Below are 18,706 nucleotides of genomic sequence, written 5' to 3' on the forward strand. Positions count from 1 at the left end.
TGAGGATGTGTTAGCACATATTTTTACAAAATATTTTGTGCTATATGGAGGCCTTTTCTTTTATCATATGAGCATTTATTGCTGGTTTGCATGTGCAGGAACCTTAGTAGCATGAGTAAAGTTCTCTAAGGATCAGCTGTTTCAGGAATGTCAAGGTATCACTTGGGCACACTAAGGGCATGCACTAAGTATAGACTGCACAAGGAATCCAGTATGTAAGCATTTATCAGCGGAGAAGTCATTATGGTATAATCTAAGATTGTTTTCTAGTATTTATTAGACCCTGTTGGATAGTTGGGATCACTAATTTTCAAGGTGGATGGCTCATTTGTTCAAAATTGCAAAATTTCAATTATCGGCATGACATATACCGATGAATCAAAGGGTAGATTCATTAGGGCACTTAAGTAATATTCAGCACGGTGCGCGCTCTTGGAAAATCATACCATCGGGATAGCTTGTTCCGTTGAGGCAGAAGGTGGGTATTTTCTATCGGCATGTATCGACTTATTGGAAATAATGAAACAACTCTATCTCGATACCCGATAACTGAAGGGAACTGAAGGCGGGCCCATCAGAGAAAAAGACCATATTGGAATAGTGCAAAAATAGTTAGGCCGATCCCCGATGACATGGAGAATCGGAAGGCGGAACCATCGGTGTTACCTACACCGATAAAACAAACTCGGAAGTATAAAGCATAAAAGTGCATCGGAGACTCATTGGGACTTCGGGAGGAATAGAAAAAGGCTATTCCGACCCCCGATGAAGATAAAAGCGCCTGCGGGGATATTGGTGTAAATTATACCGATAAAGTAAACATTAAGTGAGGACTCATCGGGACATCAGAAGAAGAAATTTTATGCTATGCCGAATCCCGATAGCACTGTTGGGGTGGATGGTGAGTTGCAAGGAGTTCTTCGGGGTGAGTTATGCCGATGACGCAGGGAGCTTAGTCAGAATGCAGACTGATATATTGAGATCATCGGGGCATTGGAGGGACATAAAATGAACTATGCTGATACCCGATGGGTTAAGTCCAAAGGCAGATGCGTCGGGGAGAGTTATGCCAATGGATCGTGAAAACAAAAAGCAAAACCGAAACTGAAGGAGTGCCCATCGGGATAAAGTGAACCATTGGGATAGGAGAAAAATTGCTATCATGAGACTCGATAAGTCGGTCGGGATAGCTTGTGCCGATCAGAAGGTAGGAAGCAGTAAAGTCATAACAGATGGCCCCAAACAATTGAATCATCGGGAAAAGTCTTGCTGATTAGCCGTTGAAGGTCTTGATGTGAAAAACTGACAAAATGGCTTCCATTAAATGCATCCATTGAGTAGGTCCGATGCCACATGAAGCAGATCCATCAAGATTGTAGTAATTAAGTACAAGATTGGACTCCCTGGGGATATATAGCTAGTGTTGCATAACAACATTTTGCACAAAGTTATTGCAGAAAGTTATCAGGTGTTCATTAAGAAATATTTTGAGTTGCTAAGCATAGAGCAGAAGAATTTGCAGAGATGGAAGGGTCAAGCTCAAAAGGGAAGCGTAAGGTCGTTGAAATATCTAGTAGCACGTCAAAAAATCGAAGGGTGAAGTTAGTGAGGCTCGAAGGAAATTAAATCAAGACATGATAGATTAGATGGGCTCTCCAGGAGCTAGGTCACGCAGAGCTAAGGTGAATTTGCCTATTCACGACCAGTTGGAAGACAGATACAGAGAAATTGGAGATGTATTCACAATAGCGCGAGGGCACGAGCTGTTTCTTTTTCATTATCTCCGCAGGGATGAGCCCATGCCAATTTCAAACCCGTGTAGTACCAATATGGGTAAACTCGTGGTACCTAATGTCTTTGTAAATATTGATTTATTGAAGCTCCTGGTAAGACATTATGATACAAACAAGCGATGCATTTTGTTGCCCGACGGGACTGCTTTAGTTCACTTTGCAGTAGCCACAATTCAGGAAGTTTTTGCAGTAGATCTGGAGGCGAATGTGCTCTTATCTTTTGTGGATTTGGAAGAGGAATATAGAAAAATGGATACTACATACCAGGGTTGGAACCTCGCTATCCACAAAGCAGAGAAGGGGAGGCTAACAGAGGAAGATGGTCCTCCTTATGATATGACTATTTTCAAGAAATATTTACAGTATACATATATGGCATGTGGTCAGGTTGGAGGAGTTGAAGCTCCTGATGTGGCAAACATAGGACCACTGGTTTTAGCAGCAGATATTCAGAGACATGAGCCTAGAGCTTTTGATTTTGCTTCATACCTGGTGGATAGACTTCATGAAGGCTTCCTGAACTTGAAAGAAAATCCAGACAAGCATTTCAAGCATTATTCGCTTTTAATGCATATTATTTTATTTTATGGGATATTTAGAGGGTTGTGGCCAGAAGGTTTGAATGTAAATACAGTTGGGAAGAATGGATAGGATCAACCAGTGCAGTTATGGGTTTCTCTCTGGGATTACAGATATGTAAATTCTCATTACCTCAAATTTGAAGAATTCTTTGTTAAACCAATTTTCTTGCTCTTTGGTGAGCCTCTGCAAGGATCATTTTCTGAGGATGTAAAGAAGTTTCTTAGGCCTCATGAGCACAAAAATCCGAAGGTTAATCACAATTGGAGTGATTGGTACTCATGCCAAAACTTCACTTTTGTTTGGTGCTATGGATTTGAAGGTTACCCCTATGTGCTACCGAAGCCTGCACCGGACAGGATTGCTTGTTTGGAAATTGTAAGGCAATTAAGTTTCTCTAATGCCAAACATTTCGAAGGTGCACACAAGCAAGCCTTCCTCTCTGGCACACTTTATTTCCTAGATTTTAAAGTTGTATCTACTAGAGCATATGAGACTATTGACAGGAAGCTGGTGGATGAGTACAACCTGTTCCAGCACACATCTAGAACGCATTATGATCCTGAGGGCTACATCCACACGAGCAGGAAGAGACAAGAGTTGGGAGATTACTTTCATCAGGAGGATGAGTTTGAAGACATGTGTAAAAATAAGGAAGTGGAGGAGCTTGTAGAGGTTATGGAGACCTTGGAGAAGAAACTGGAGGAGAGAAGACAAAGACTAGAAAACATTGAGGGAGACCTAGCTCAAAGTGATTCAGGGGAGAACGAAGTAGTTTCCAAGTTCCGTGCACTTGAGAAAGAGAAGGAACCAGAAGCACAGGATAAGCTCCTTGTTGCGCTAAATGCAGAAATAGATGAAAGGATGACAGAGCACACTTCATTTGTTTCAGATGATCAATTCATCAAATCTAAAGAGTTTAAATCCTTCTTATACCACTTCAAAGGGAAGAAGCTGAGGGAAGCAATGCCAAATATCACACCAGAGAATGAGGAGGAAATGTTGCAGAAGCTTAAAGCTGATATTGATGCAGAAATGGAGACAATGATCCCTCAGAGAGGAAGGCGGTTGCTAGTGGAAGCAGGTATTATTCTTTTCCCAGGATGGGATTTGAGTGCATCATTCATTTTTGACAGTTTATTACATGCAGACAATAAAGACTTCAAGTTGAATGTCGAAGGGGTTAATGATATATTCATTGGATCGAGGTATGATCCGGATGAACAAGCAATGTTGTTATGGGCATTGTACCCCCCGAATAAAAGGCCAAAAATCATAGATGTGGATAAAGCTTTTGGTCACATGATGACCTTGAAAGCTGGGGAGGTAGATCCTATGGTCACTGCTGACATAGGTATTAATATCTCAAAATTCAATAAGGCTCAGATGAAACACGAGATAACAGAGAAAAATAAATATAAGGCCTTATATGAAGAAGCCCTTAAGAGGAGTGGGCATCCGATTCCTCAAATTGCTGATTCAGGAGGCCGCTGGAAGAAGAAATTTGAAAAATTAGCTTATGAGCACACTAAGTTGAAGAGGGAGATGAAGAGCATCAGGGCTGATGCTGCTTGTGTATTGATGAGTAAAAGATATGATAACATGGAGAAGGCATTGGATGAATTCTGGGATGTATATTAGAGGAACATGGACAATATGGTTTCTAACACTAGAATTCGAGATAGACTCAACTTGTTGTCACAAGGTGCATCGACTAGAGAAAAGGTGACGAAAAAGGTTCAGGGTTTGCTTGTCACACATTATGAATTTACGAAGGAGTTGAAATCTGAATTTGACGAGTGCTAGCAAATTGTTTAGCATGGGGTTCCCAGTTTGGTAGATGATGCAGGTGTAATTAAGGATAAGACCGTATGGCTTTCTGAGTGTAAGTCTTTACTTAGTGCAGCCCAAGCCATTGCCAAGATGGATATTCTTGATATGAATGACACGGCCGATCAATTTGAGAACTCTTACGTGATTGAGAACGCAGCCAAGGATGCAGTATTCAACGCTACAACCTACAAAGACGCGGGCTATTTGTGGCACATTCAGAAGTGCGGACAGCGGCTGGATCGAAAATCTTAGTTCATTGTTTAGTTTTATGTTTATAGTGCAATTGATGTTTTAGTTAGGCTGTTTAGTTGTTGTTCATTTAGTTGTTTAGGATAATGCAAGGGTGTGTCCTTTCATTCGTATCTCTTAGCATGTGTATTTGTAATGAGTCATTTTGTATGTAAAAGAGAGAGATAGATTTTCATACTGCTTGTAAGGGCTGTAGTATCATGTACTAGAGAAGTCTATGGGAAGGAGTATCTGTTGATGTAAATTGATTGTAATGGAGTACCTTCAAGTGTAGCTTTTGTATGCAATACCTATTCCAGGATTAATACTGTTTCAATTCAAAATATTGTGTATTCTTTCTATGTTGATGAATTAATTCTGTCCTCTTGATAAATCTACTTTTGGGCTTGCTGTAATGTGCCATCACATGATGTTACGCTAAATACGGAATTGGTTTTTCATTATTTATGTAACACATACCAAAACCTTCATAGTGATAGTTAATGCTGTCTCTTGAGTTGATCGAATTGGTTGTCCACAAAGCAACATCTATATCCTTGGATAGAGGCACTGGTCTGTTATTTATCTTCTGTGGGTTGGGATTGTTATGCATAAGGTCCTTATTAGAGAAACATTCTTCTGAATCCTATATGAACTGATTTGTACACGATTTTTGCAAGTCTTAAGAGAAATCATTTTTCATAATATATTCTCATTCATTTCCTTTTATCAACATTTTTCACTGCACCTTCTTTCTCCTCTTTACTCTTTGTGCCTTTATCAACCCATGCATTTGCTGGGCACTTTTGGTTCCTATTCCTCTTGTCCAACTCATTCTTTTTATGCATTCCATGCTTATATTTATTCATTCTAAGCTTTCCAATCTGTCTTCTTTTTCTTTCCTTTTTCCTTTGATATCTTTCCCTTCTCACGTCTTTTTCATCCACAAGTCTCCACAACTCCATTCCACGTTCATACAGGTCATCATCTTCAGTCACATCCTCATCAATTTCATCTCCATCACCAATTCTATTTAAAAATTCAAAAGCATCTTTATTGAAATCTTTTACTTTCACTTGTGTATTATTGACCTTGTAGATGTTCTCCTCAAGCTTCTGCCAACCTGATGCTGCAACTATTTCAATCTTCTCCTTGGGTATTTCATCTAGCAATACTTCGTTTGTTCCATCTTCATCTACATCGCCAATTTCAGTCACTATTATCCTTGTCTTCTCACTTTCATTTATTTCTTCCATGCCCTCCATAAGACATGTTCCTTCTGCAAATTCTATCTCTGTTACACCTACAAACTCATTCTTCTCTTCACATCTTCCATACACTTGAAGTGTTTTTTCTACCATCATATCCGGTAACACCACTTTCAACTATCACATGCTTGGCCACCCACACTTTGTTTTGCTTAGTTTTGGGCTGATGTCTTTCTATCTTTGCACTTGTTTTCCATAACCCATGGTCTAATTTATGCCTTGTAGAATCTTCTTTATGTTTCCCTTCTTCACAACTTGCCTTATGTTCTTGCTGCCCCTTATACTATGTCATGCTCCTCATCTTATGGGCTTGTTGGGTAGCATCAAAACCATTGAAAATACCTGCTTTACACTTTAACTGTTGCCTCTCAGTAACTGGTTTCCTTTGCCAATGTGGTATCCTATAACCATGACCCCAACCACGATTTGGGAACTCCTTTCTTCTTTTCTCCTCTTTAACTAGCATATCTACACACTTTGTTCCACATTTAAGATCAAAATCAATACTCTCACTTCTATTTACCTTTACAATAGGCTGCTGTCTCGAGTCCCCTTCATTCATGTCTTCACTTCTTATCAATTTCTCTACTCTGAGGATTTCTTCATCTGCAACATCTTCTGAAGCATCATAAAACTCTAGGGGCTCTTTGAATTCTTCATTATAATACTAGAAACTATCAACATCCTCCTCATTTTTAGATACTTTATGATGTACCTCTAATGTGTATTGTTTTCTCATGGCTTCCTGGCAGGCTGCTGCAACTTGTCTTCTCACATTCTCATTCTCAACACTTTGTATGGTTGCTTTACTTCCCCTTTCTCTCATCACCTTCAAGGCCTTATTCTTGACCTTCCTTTTCAGGTTTTCCATACTTGCAAACACATACTGAAACACAACATTAGCAAATAGCACAAGAGACCAACATGTCTCCCTGAGTGCCTCCTTCATGGACACTATCCTTTCTTGGTTGCTTCCCTTTTTGAGTGCTTCTTCTTGCACTACTCTGTATTCTTTCTTACTTTCTTTCATGTTCTCCACAATGAGAACTTCTTTCACCTCTTCCTTGACATGATTCTTACTCAGCAACTTTCTGTTGTCCAAACCTTTTCTATCTTCTCTCTTCATGGCAGCCATCTTCTGCCTACTTCGGCCCTTGACAATCTCCTTTATAGGCCACTTAACCTTTTTTCTCATTGGCCAAACGCAAACATTTCTTTGGCTTTTCTCCTCAAGCCATTCCATCACCATAAACTTACACTTCTCGATATCTCTTCTCAAATCCGCCATTTCTTTTTCAAACTCTGTATCTTGTCTTGCCATTTTGGCTTTTATCTTGTCTTTTCTTTTGGGTCTTTCTTGCTTCTTATGCTGCTGCATGTTTCTTTCTCTTTCTTGACTTCTGGATACCTCACCTAGGGCTTCCCTCATTTTCTCTTGCCTAGTCTTTTGGTAACCACGTTCTTCCTCCTAACTTGTTAATTTGAAATGCACAAATCTATAAACTCAAATCTATGAACATCAAATTGCAATCTCCACAATCAATGATTACAACCAATTTTCCCTACCCAAATCTTCTGGGCTCTAATACCAAATGATGACAACGCCTAGCTGATCTCTAGACACATAGGAAACTACCAGCAAATGACAGGGCAATAATGATAGGAAGTCCTGGAATTAACTAGTGAAACAATTACACAACATTCTGCCCTCAAATATGACAGGAACTAGAACAGTTAGAAGTTTCTAAAAACAAAACATATTGGAGGACGGAACTATGAACAATGAACAGATTAAATGGTACAATGTTTACAATAACAAACGCCAGAACAATAACTTCATTATTGCAACTCATATAATGATGATTACATTCGATGACAAATATCTTGATTCAAACATTTCTTGTGGCCTTGCATAGGTCTGCTAGCCTTATCTTTGTTTTGCCTCCATGTCCCTGCGATTCTTCAACATCCTTGTCCTTCGTCCTTATCTCTACACTCTTCCTCTACTATTCTTCACTTTGTTCTTTTCCCAAACCTCCTTAATCTTAACGCTACTTGGCCTATTTGCAACCTCCCTCGTTCCATCTACTCACCATCTCTATGTTCAGGCTCATGAGTCATACCATTTCATTTTACACTGATTCTTCAACAAATCCATCTGCTACCACTGTCATGACGTTTTTCTCTTGCATCAATCTTCCCCTCTTTCACGTATCCCATACAAACTCTTCTCGTTGACCTTCCAACTGTGCTACAACCATTCTGTAATAGATTTGCCCAAAACTGATCGGGCTCCTTCTATATTCAAATCAGACTTTTCTTTCTTGTACAACCCCCTCCGAACTCACACTTCCATATATTTTGTCTTTAAGTCCACCTCTCCGTTTCGCTTTCTAACCATTTCCAAACTGCTCATAACTGATTCTTTAAACTGCTCATTAATCATTCATCTCCTCTTGGCGAAGGCAACCAAGTCGTTAAACTTCCAGCCCTTGTGGTGACAAGAACTATGTCTGCCAACCTAAAACCAGCCAACAAAACTAACATGCCACTAAAACAAAAAATTAACCTGATGCTCCCGCATCAAGATTTATGATAACCTTATGGGCAGATTTATGAAGAACTATTGAGCAAACTTTTGAAGGATTTATAGCAAATTTCGAAGGTGATTTAAAGGACAATTATAGAAGACCTTTCAAGGTGATTTATATCAGATTTCAAGGAAGATTTAGTGGATTGGTTAGAGCAGTTTTTTTGGAAGTCAAAGACTTTGTTGTGATTGAGGTTGGCGCCTGCTATCAAAGAGATTCGTGTCGCTTGCTAAGTCAATGCTCAATTGTAGGGATTGGTGTCTCCAATGGGTTGATGCCTACAAATCATTTAAGAGGGGATTGGTGTCTCTTGTGGATTGGTGCCTACGGAATTTGTAAGAGAAGTTTATATAAGCAATATTTTGCCATGGTTTTCTTCCATAAGGGTTTTCATGTAAATCATGTGTTCATCTTTTGTTCTTGTTGTTATTAATGTTGTAATCTTTAAGGTGAAAAAGTAAAAGATTGAATTATACTGATTCCCACCCCCTCCACTCCCTCCCCCTCCAATATAATCATGTTCTTTTCAAATAATTCAGCAATTTTATGCTGAAAATGCAATGAGCATGGCAATTTTTTGGTCGTAGCCTTCTCTACTTGCTTTGGAAAGGCAGTTTTAAATGCCAACACTGTTTTTGAATGCCCGGTAATGATTTTAAATGTGAGCGTTGAATTTAAATGGCCAACAATGATTTTCAATGCCCAACAATGGTTTCAAATGGCCAAGAATGATTTCAAATGTTTAGCATTGATTTTGAATGCCGAGGCAATGAATTTAGGTGATCAATAACATGAAATTTAAGTAAAATAAATTTGAATGGTCAACAAGTGGTTTAAACACCTTGAATATTTGCAATGCCTTTTTTGGATGTGAATGCAACAGAAAATAGATCGTGTGCAGCTTTTCAAGTGCTCTGGTACAGATCTCTTTTATGTGCCTATAAATAACTTGTCACACCATGAGATCAGATAGTTCTGTTGCTATATTATGTTGCAGAAGGAATTAGCAAAATTTTATTATAAGGTGCAATAATTTATACATGAATAGGCTGGTATATAACAAAAAACATTGGGCATAGCCAACCAACTTATAACTATTTTAAATAATTATGAGTTATGGAGGTTTAATGATACAAGAAATATTATTAACCAATTACAAATGATGTAATACAGAATATTCCAACAAAAATGGCCAAAGAATGATTCACAAGCAAGGAACCAAACAGTCCAAATAATAAGCTACCCTTCTACCAAGTATTCGAAGATCACAAAGGATCTAAAATGCATAACTTAGCAATATTATAGAATTTCAAAATATGGCATCAAAATATCGTTTGAAATAATATCACATATGAAAGAGTAAATTAACTCAAAGAAATAAAGGGGAACACCTTCCCTTCTTTAGAGGGACCAAACAATTGAAGAATAGGCAAACCTTTGCTCTCCAAAGGCTTTGAGCAATGTTCAAAAAATGAGCTTAACCTATCTCCAAACAAAAAAAAAAGAGGGAAATGTCCAAAACACCAAGGAAACATCCACAAGCTTGAAGAATCCATCCACATAAATAGTGGGAAGGATGACATCCGATAGAACAATGGCCACATCCCTCATATAAAACCCCACTAAGGAAATAACTTCCTAAGGTTCTTTAAATCCTCAAACCCCATTAAAGCTACACTCAAGGTTTTCTTTCACCTTTTTAATCCTCAAATTATAACAAATAATCAACTAATAAAATGAGTTCCTTTACATCAGGAAGAAACTGTATCTCGATGAGAAATCAGAATTAACTCAACTCCAACCCAGGAAGTATATCTAAAAAGAATCCAAAAGTAATCCCAAGCCGCTTTAAGCATATTCCACTAAATAAAAACTCAATCTCTAATTCAAGAACTCAATAAATCATTTAAAAACAATAAATGGACTTTTAACTACAAAATTCACACAAAATGAATTAAATCAATAAGCACATTCTTTACAAGTTTCTCAAAGAATTGTGGAAATCAACCAAAATTCACATAGATGAAAAGCCAACTTTATAGATGCAAGCAAACACACTCTAAGAGGCTTATGGTCTCTTGCTAGACAATAGTGACTAGGGAAACCAATGAATAAGGGAAAGGTCTCAAACTTCCCAACAAATGAAGTGAGACAGCTAGGTGATATCCATGATATTTTTCGTCCACATACCTTCCATTGGTCTTACATTTGTATATGTCATGCATACTCAAGGCACAGATCAAATCTTATAACATAGATCATAGCTGAAGTATAGTTAGACAAGTATATTAACATGTTTGCATATATGAATCTCAAGGTATTTATATCATCTCAAGGCTTGCTAATCACACTTATCATCTCTAATCGATATTATCTCAATTATGGATTAATACAAAGTACTAATCACAATTGGTCTCTCAAACAATGGAAAAGCAATACTCTAATCAAAGTCAAAAGCAATACTCTAATCAAAGTCATACAGCTCACAAAATGGCATTACACTAGCCAAATATGGCTCTAAACCATATATATCAATGGATGGATATAATTATTAACCAACAATCAATACCAATTACAGTTTAGCACATACATGACTATAAACATGTCATGTTAAAATTCAATGCATACAACATAAAAATAATGCATCTACCAAATAAGTTCTGGAAACACAATAAGGCACAAACATCAAGAGAGAATTAGGAGATGGCATTAATAACATATCGGTGGGTCTTACTGTTAAGATATAGCCCTCATGAATCTAACTAATGGTAAATCGGTTATTATCTCGAGAGTGATATATTAACAGAGCATACAGTTTGGAAATTAAACATAAACAAACTAATTGTTATGAACGGTTGCCTCCGTAGGGACATGTCCATACGTGGCAACTGCATTTAAACCGGATTCAATGATGGAGACCATCAATAACTCATGGCAATCAGTCTTCCAGAATCCCTGTCATTATTCTTCGATCCATATTTAACAATATGGTATCAGAGCCAGCATATTAAGAGAATAAATTAGACAGCCATATTACTCATAAGCATTTATCGGAAGTAAATAACAAATCAATGCAGAGGCTATATACGCAGAGGATACATCCGACTAAGAAAATATTCAAAATGTCAAGTAATATGAGAGTGGAAGATAGACTCGAAGGAGCCTCCAACTTCGTTTCCTGGAAGATACGAATCATTGCCATTCTTGAAGAACTAGAATTAGAATCTTACATAGAAGAAAATCTAGACATGCCAAATGATGAACCAGAGAAATCTACCTGGAAAAGGCGTAATAATAAAGCAAAGAAAATAATTATTGACTCAGTCAAAGATCATATTCTTCCATCTATAGCTAGACTGCCGAAAGCATATGAAGTATTTAAAACCATTAAAAATACATATGAAGTTAACAATGCGAGCAGAATGTTAACCTTGAAACAACAACTTTTAAACATAAAGATGAATAAAGATGATACAATATCTACATACTTTTCAAGGATATCTGAAGTAAAAGACCAATTACAAACTATTGGAAATGAGGTAGATGATCAAGAAATCTCTCTCATAGCCCTAAGAGGATTACCAATTTCATGGGAATCCTACATTCAATGTATTAGCAGAACACCCCCCTTACCCAAATTTGAACAACTTAAGAATGAGTGCATTCAAGAGGAATCTCGACTAATCTCAAGAGGATTAGGGACAAATAAAGGAGGAGAAATCCAAGCACTTAATACAAATACCTTCAACAAAAAGAAAAAGTTCTCCAAACGGAAGAGAGGAAATAAAAACCATCAAAAAAGAGATATGTCTAAAATTCAGTGTTACAAATGCGACAAATATGGGCACACTCACAGGAATTGTCCAGAAAGGAAGAAAACACAAGCTAGTCTAGCCGAAGTCAAAGGAGAAAACTCACTTTTCTTCTTAGCCCTATCAAGCGAAATAAATACAAATAAAAACACTTGGATCGTAGACAGTGGAGCATCAAGGCATATAACTAGATTCAGAAATCAGTTTGAAACACTTAACGGGCACTCAAGTGAAGAGGTTACTATTGGAGATAACTCCACATATCCTCTGAAAGGAATTGGGACCTGTACTATCAAACAAAGAAATGGAGTATCTCTACAATTAAAGGATGTTCTGTTTGTACCTGGAATAAAAAGAAATCTAGTCTCAATCTCAGGCCTAGCTGATCAAGGATATCGGGTTACCTTCAATGAAGATAAAGTTCTACTCTGGCCTAAAAATACAAATATCAAAAATGCCATAACAGTAGGTTCAAGAGATGGTAGCCTATACAAACTATGCAGTGATCAAAAGGAAGCACTAAATCTTGAAGTTTCAAATAATAATGAATTATGGCACAAAAGATTAGGTCACCTAAGATATAGTGCTCTATCCAACATAAAGAAGATTACTTCAGGACTGCCCCAACTAAAATCTGAACACACAGGCATTTGCAAAGGATGTGCCTTGGGAAAGAATGTGAAAGTTTCTTTTCCCTCAAGCGAGCACAAATCAAAAGTTATTTTAGAACTAATTCACTCAGACCTATGCAGTCCCATGTCAACACCATCCCTAACTGGATCCTTATATTACATAATCTTTGTTGACGACTACTCTCGAAAAACATGGATATATTTTCTAAAGTGCAAAGACTCAAATGAAGTACTATCTAAGTTCAAAGAATTCAAGGCACTAGTAGAAAATCAGTCAGGGAAGAAAATTAAGGTGTTAAGATCCGACAATGGGGGAGAATATACATCTGACAACTTCAAAGACTTTTGTAATTCTGTTGGGATTAAGAGGGAGTATATTGTACCATATAATCGACAACAGAATGGAGTAGCAGAAAGAAAGAACAGAACCATAATTGAAGCAGCAAAAGCCATGATGCATGACCAAAACTTACACACTTCATTCTGGGCAGAAGCTTCAAATACAGCAGCAGTCTACATTCAAAACAGATGTCCGCACTCAGTTCTAGAAAACATAACTCCTGAAGAAGCTTTTACAAGGAACAAACCAGACTTAAGTCATTTAAGGATATTTGGCTGTCCCGTATATATACATGTTCCTAAAGAAAAGAGGACAAAACTAGAACCATCCGGAAAAAGAGGTATCTTCATTGGCTATAGTGAAAATACTAAAGGATATCGCATTTACATTCCAGGGAAAAAATCTGTTGAGATAAGTAGAGATTTAAAGTTTGAAGAAAACACTACACTCAAAGAACCTGAGGATGATAACATTACTAAAGAAGAAGAAAATCACATAACTGAGATTCAGAGGGAGAATATCATAGAAAATTCCGAACCTTCAGACACTGAGAGGGAGGACATCATAAGAGCTTCTGAACCTCTTGTTGATGAAAATATTGAAACACTCAATAACAAGAAAAGACCTCTATGGGCAAGGAAAATGATTGAAGAGAATAATGTAGAACCAAATGAAATTTCCAAAGAAAATAAGAGAACAAGAACTCTAAAATGTTATGCTGCACTTCTAACTGAACTCACAAATTCTAAACCAACAAATGTCAGAGAAGCCTTATCAAAACAGGCTTGGAAAGATGCTATGGTTGAAGAATATCAATCTATACTAAAGAATGATGTTTGGGATATAGTGCCTAGACCAAAAGACAAATCAGTTGTCTCATCCAAGTGGTTATTCAAGATCAAATATGCATCTGATGGCAGCATTGAAAAACATAAAGCTCGCTTTGTGGCCAGGGTATTCTCTCAGAAAGCAGGAATTGATTATGAAGAGACATTTGCCCCAGTTGCCCGGTATACGTCAGTAAGAACAATCATTGCAATTGCAGCATCCAAAGGATGGAAAATTCACCAAATGGATGTAAAGACTGCCTTCCTAAATGGTTCAATTGAAGAAGAAGTATATATAGAACAACCAGAAGGATTCACCATACGTGATAAAAATTGCTATGTTTGTAAACTAAAGAAAGCTCTCTATGGGTTAAAACAAGCACCTAGGGCCTGGTATGCAAGGATAGACAACTATCTCTCCAAGCTAGGGTACTCCAAGAACCTAGCAGATCCCAACATCTACTTCAAGGCTTCAAATGGCAATATGATTATATTGGTCCTTTACGTGGATGATCTTTTGATAACAGGAGAGGATAATCTCATTGAGAAATGTAAGCAAGATCTGGCAGCAGAATTCGATATGAAGGATCTAGGGCTTCTACATTATTTTCTGGGATTAGAAGTATGGCAGAAGAAAAACTACATCTTCCTAAATCAAGGAAAGTACACCACAGATATTCTAACTAGATTTAGGATGATGGAGTGTAAGCCATTAGCTACACCAATGGAAACTAATTTGCACAAGCTGAAAATGAGGCAGAAGATTCAAAACCTACAGATCCCACACTCTACAGACAAATCGTCGGTTCACTCATGTATTTGGTAAATACTCGTCCTGATATCTGCTATGCTACAAATGTATTGAGTCACTTCATGTGTGAACCTAAGAAGATACATCTAATGGCTGCTAAACACATTCTAAGATATTTACGAGGCACAATTGGACTTGGCTTAAAGTATGAAAATGTTGAGATTCAACTTGAAGGATATTCTGATTTTGATTGGGCCGGAAGTACCATTGACCGTAAAAGTACTACAGGGTGTTGCTTCAGTCTTGGTTCTGCCATGATATCTTGGTTCAGTAGAAAACAGTCAGCAGTTGCACAAAGCTCCACCGAAGCAGAATATATGGTAGCCTCCATGGGAGCTCGTGAAGCGGTATGGCTAAGAAAGTTATTATTTGGATTATTTGGAAAAACTCTAAATTCAACAATAATTCACTGTGATAATCAGAGCTGTATCAAGCTCTCAGTAAATCCAGTTTTTCACAATCGATCCAAACATATTGAGATCCCTTATCACTACATAAGAGATATGGTAGATCGAAACGTCATAAAACTAGTGTACATCAGTACTGAAGAACAAAATGTTGATATCTTCACCAAGCCACTTGCAAGATTGAAGATAGAATACTTCAGAAGTAAACTTGGTATGACTAGATTATAATTGAGATTATTAGGATGAAATTCCTACCATGTGTAATTTGTTCATGAATAAATAAATATAATGTATATTGCAATATTCTAACTGTGTTCAAGAAGATGACGATCTTCTTATGTTTAAGGTTACTATTTCAAGGTGACGATCTTGACAATAGTTGACCAAGTGTCAAGATTGACTACACTAAGTTGTTGTCCCGGACTGTGCCGGATATCTTGATCCTAAAGTATGTGATCATCTCATGATTGACTTCTTAAGTGATTGTCCCGGACTGAGCCGGATATCATGATATTGAGTTTATTGTCATGACAAGACTATATTAAATGTTGTCCCGAATTGTGTCGGAAGTCATGACAGAATATGCTCCCAAGAAAATTACTTAGATCCACTCTTGCTAAGAGGGAGTGTTAAGATATAGCCCTCATGAATCTAACTAATGGTAAATCGATTATTATCTCGAGAGTGATATATTAACAGAGCATACAGTTTGGAAATTAAACATAAACAAACAAATTGTTATGAACGGTTGCCTCCGCAGGGACATGTCCATACGTGGCAACTGCATTTAAACCGGATTCAATGATGGAGACGATCAATAACTCACGGCAATCAATCTTCCAGAATCGCTGTCATTATTCTTCAATCCATATTTAACAATACTTACACATTTTGAGAGTGAGTAATCAAAGTAGTGAAAGAACAAGGATAACTTTGACAAAGGATTAAAAGAATATAGAGCAATAATTGGGTGAAAGAGCAAACCTCAACAATAGAAGATTGCTGATTAACTCATTGGATTGGTAATTAGATGGAGAGAAACTGTGGCAAGGACATAAAGGGAAGATCTATGTGAATCATTTAAATTGGAAGTAACTGGGACAGACCCAGTGTTGTTCATTGGATATGACCTAATCACTAATATGTAGAAACACCTATTGGGGAGGGCTTTATACTTCACTAAATCTTTTTTCTGGTTCTTGTCCACAACTCGTGCTCTCACGATAACATTTGGACTATACTTCCTGACAGATATATAGGGGAAAGCTTCTCTCAGTATTTTACATTTAAGGATTTGTTCCTCTTAGTAAATCACTGTTTACTGATTAGACATGGGTCTTTTAGATCTTTAACTAAATCTTTCAATTTTAAGTTTGTAACTCTTGATAAAACAGGTCATAAACCCTTGCATTACTTACCCTTTCGAATGTAACTTTGGATTAAGAACAAGTTCTATCGTAAGTGCATGTTATTTCCGACCATAAGAATCTTTGTCGTGGTCACAGTATCATGGAAACCAAAAATAATTCGTATTTTGGAAAAAAGTGGCTGAGTTATTTTTGTAGTAAGTTCTAAAAAAATACATTTTTTTGGTTATGATTTTCTGATATCATTTACATGCCATCGAGGACTTATTATTTCAAGTGAAAATAAAGAAGCATTTCGTTCACCTATTAAAAATTTAGTAGCTAGTAATTCAAAAGAGTGGATGAATTATGCATTGGAATTGTACTGATTGTGACACTTACGATTAACTTCAAAAGTCCACAAGAAGATCATATGAGCCAAACTTCAAAGAACATTAATGATTTTATATGGACTAGATCATTACAAGTAGCTAGGGAAACTAGCTTCTCGCTCCACTTATTATATTATCTTTTCTCTCATTACATATAGGATTGTAAGTCTTTAACTAGATCTTTCAATCTTATCTTTGATAATGTAGGTCATAAACCATACATTAAGTTCCACTTTTGCAACGTATGTAGTGTTATGAATTTGTTAACTTTAATAACTTTTTATATTCAACAAAATCTTTCACACACTATCAGCCTTCAGGGAAACAAAAAGAATTTCAAATCTTGAATGAATCTTAATAAGTTGATTTTGTGAAAAGCATTTTGGAAAAATGCATTTTTTTCTGTATAATGTTCAAATATTGTGCTCATTCGTGATGCCTTTGTAACACCTTTAGGGAAAATAAACAATCCGTGCATTCGTGATGCCTTTAGCTAGTATTTCAATATGATGGACATAACATTCATTATAATCTCGCTGATTATTATACATGTGTTTTAGCAGTATTGTGTGTATTTATGGACAAATATTATTGGAGGCTGTCTTAGACTTCAATGGTTCTTGAAGAGATCATGTAAGGCATTCTATGGTTATTAACAAGGGTAGTCTTTTCAAATTAGTTCTGAAAACGTGACTTTGTAAAATTATCTATCTTGTGCATCAATGAAAGAATCTACATCTGACACCTGTTTTAAGTGCTGGTACATTCTGATCTTACAAATACAAATAATTGTATTTGTCGTAACGGGGATTTTTGAAGAAAAATGATGCTTTCAGCTGACAGAGTCAGTATCTAGTTGGTTTTGTTTGAACTTTTGGATGGTAGAAATTTAAGTCAGCAATTTGCAACATTAGTTTCAGTGTCCCTATTCTAATTAATGATTTCTTCCTAACACTATTCAAGCTCAAATTTCTGGTAATAATCAAGTCAGATGGGCCTTCAAAGAGTCATCGTATCTTTCTAGCTTTTTTACATTGATTTTTTATCAATAAAAGCCTTGCATGCTTTGAAGCTTTTTCTCCACTTTTAATGAATGTTAGAAGCATAGTTTGAAACTTATATTGTTATCTTTTTAAATTTTGTACACAAAATGATCATTATTGGATTGCTAACTTTTGTTTCTCAAATAATGCTGTTGTGTCAGGTAGAGCAAAGGAGAAAAGAGGCACTTTCTCGGACAGGAGAGTTAGTAACAGAATCATCAGAGGGATCCTTGCAAGATGTTGTTTCTCGTTATTCTTTCATGGATCTTTGGCCTTGCTCTTCAAGAGAGTTAGATCATCTTGCACGCCAAAAGGTATTGTCATTCAATTGATATCCTGGTGAGTTTTTTTATTCATGCACAAATTCACTTCTGTGGATCAGTAGGGAGATCATTGCTAAACAATTTAATTATTCATGGGATGTGATGGCAGGTAAGCAAATGATACTAATATTTCCTTGCTCTCTTTTCCCTTGAATAGTTTTATGGCTAATATTAATATTATATATGACACACCTTTTGTATTTTACATGGATTTAAAGATTGGTAAATTGCATGTTTGATTCATGGATAGATTAACTAAACTTTGCATGGTTAAAAGGACAATTATGCAACTTTATAAGCTGCAACAGAAAAAGGAAAAACCAGAATCAATGCCCATTTTGTGGCTTTAATTGATGTTGCATGATGGGTGTTTCTTTTTATTTTGCGCTTCCTTAAATGCCTCTAAGAACTGGGTAAAATTTACTAGTTGCATTCAGGATTGGTTTTGTGTGTAATCTGTAGAATATCATCTGGAGAAGAA

General features: G+C 36.7%; 1 protein-coding gene across 3 annotated transcripts in view; it reads left to right on the forward strand.

The window, feature by feature from the left end:
* The window catches only part of LOC131029706 (cleavage stimulation factor subunit 77), a 205,659-nt gene that overhangs the window by 98,020 nt on the left and 88,933 nt on the right, over positions 1-18,706 (forward strand). For all 3 annotated transcript variants that reach the window (XM_057960309.2, XM_057960310.2, XM_057960308.2), the window contains exon 18: positions 18,064-18,216. In XM_057960309.2, coding sequence (XP_057816292.2) covers positions 18,064-18,216 — 153 coding nt within the window. The remainder of the gene's footprint in view (positions 1-18,063; positions 18,217-18,706) is intronic.

Source organism: Cryptomeria japonica, chromosome 9 (genome assembly GCF_030272615.1).
Source record: "Cryptomeria japonica chromosome 9, Sugi_1.0, whole genome shotgun sequence".
Classification (NCBI taxonomy): Eukaryota; Viridiplantae; Streptophyta; class Pinopsida; order Cupressales; family Cupressaceae; genus Cryptomeria; species Cryptomeria japonica.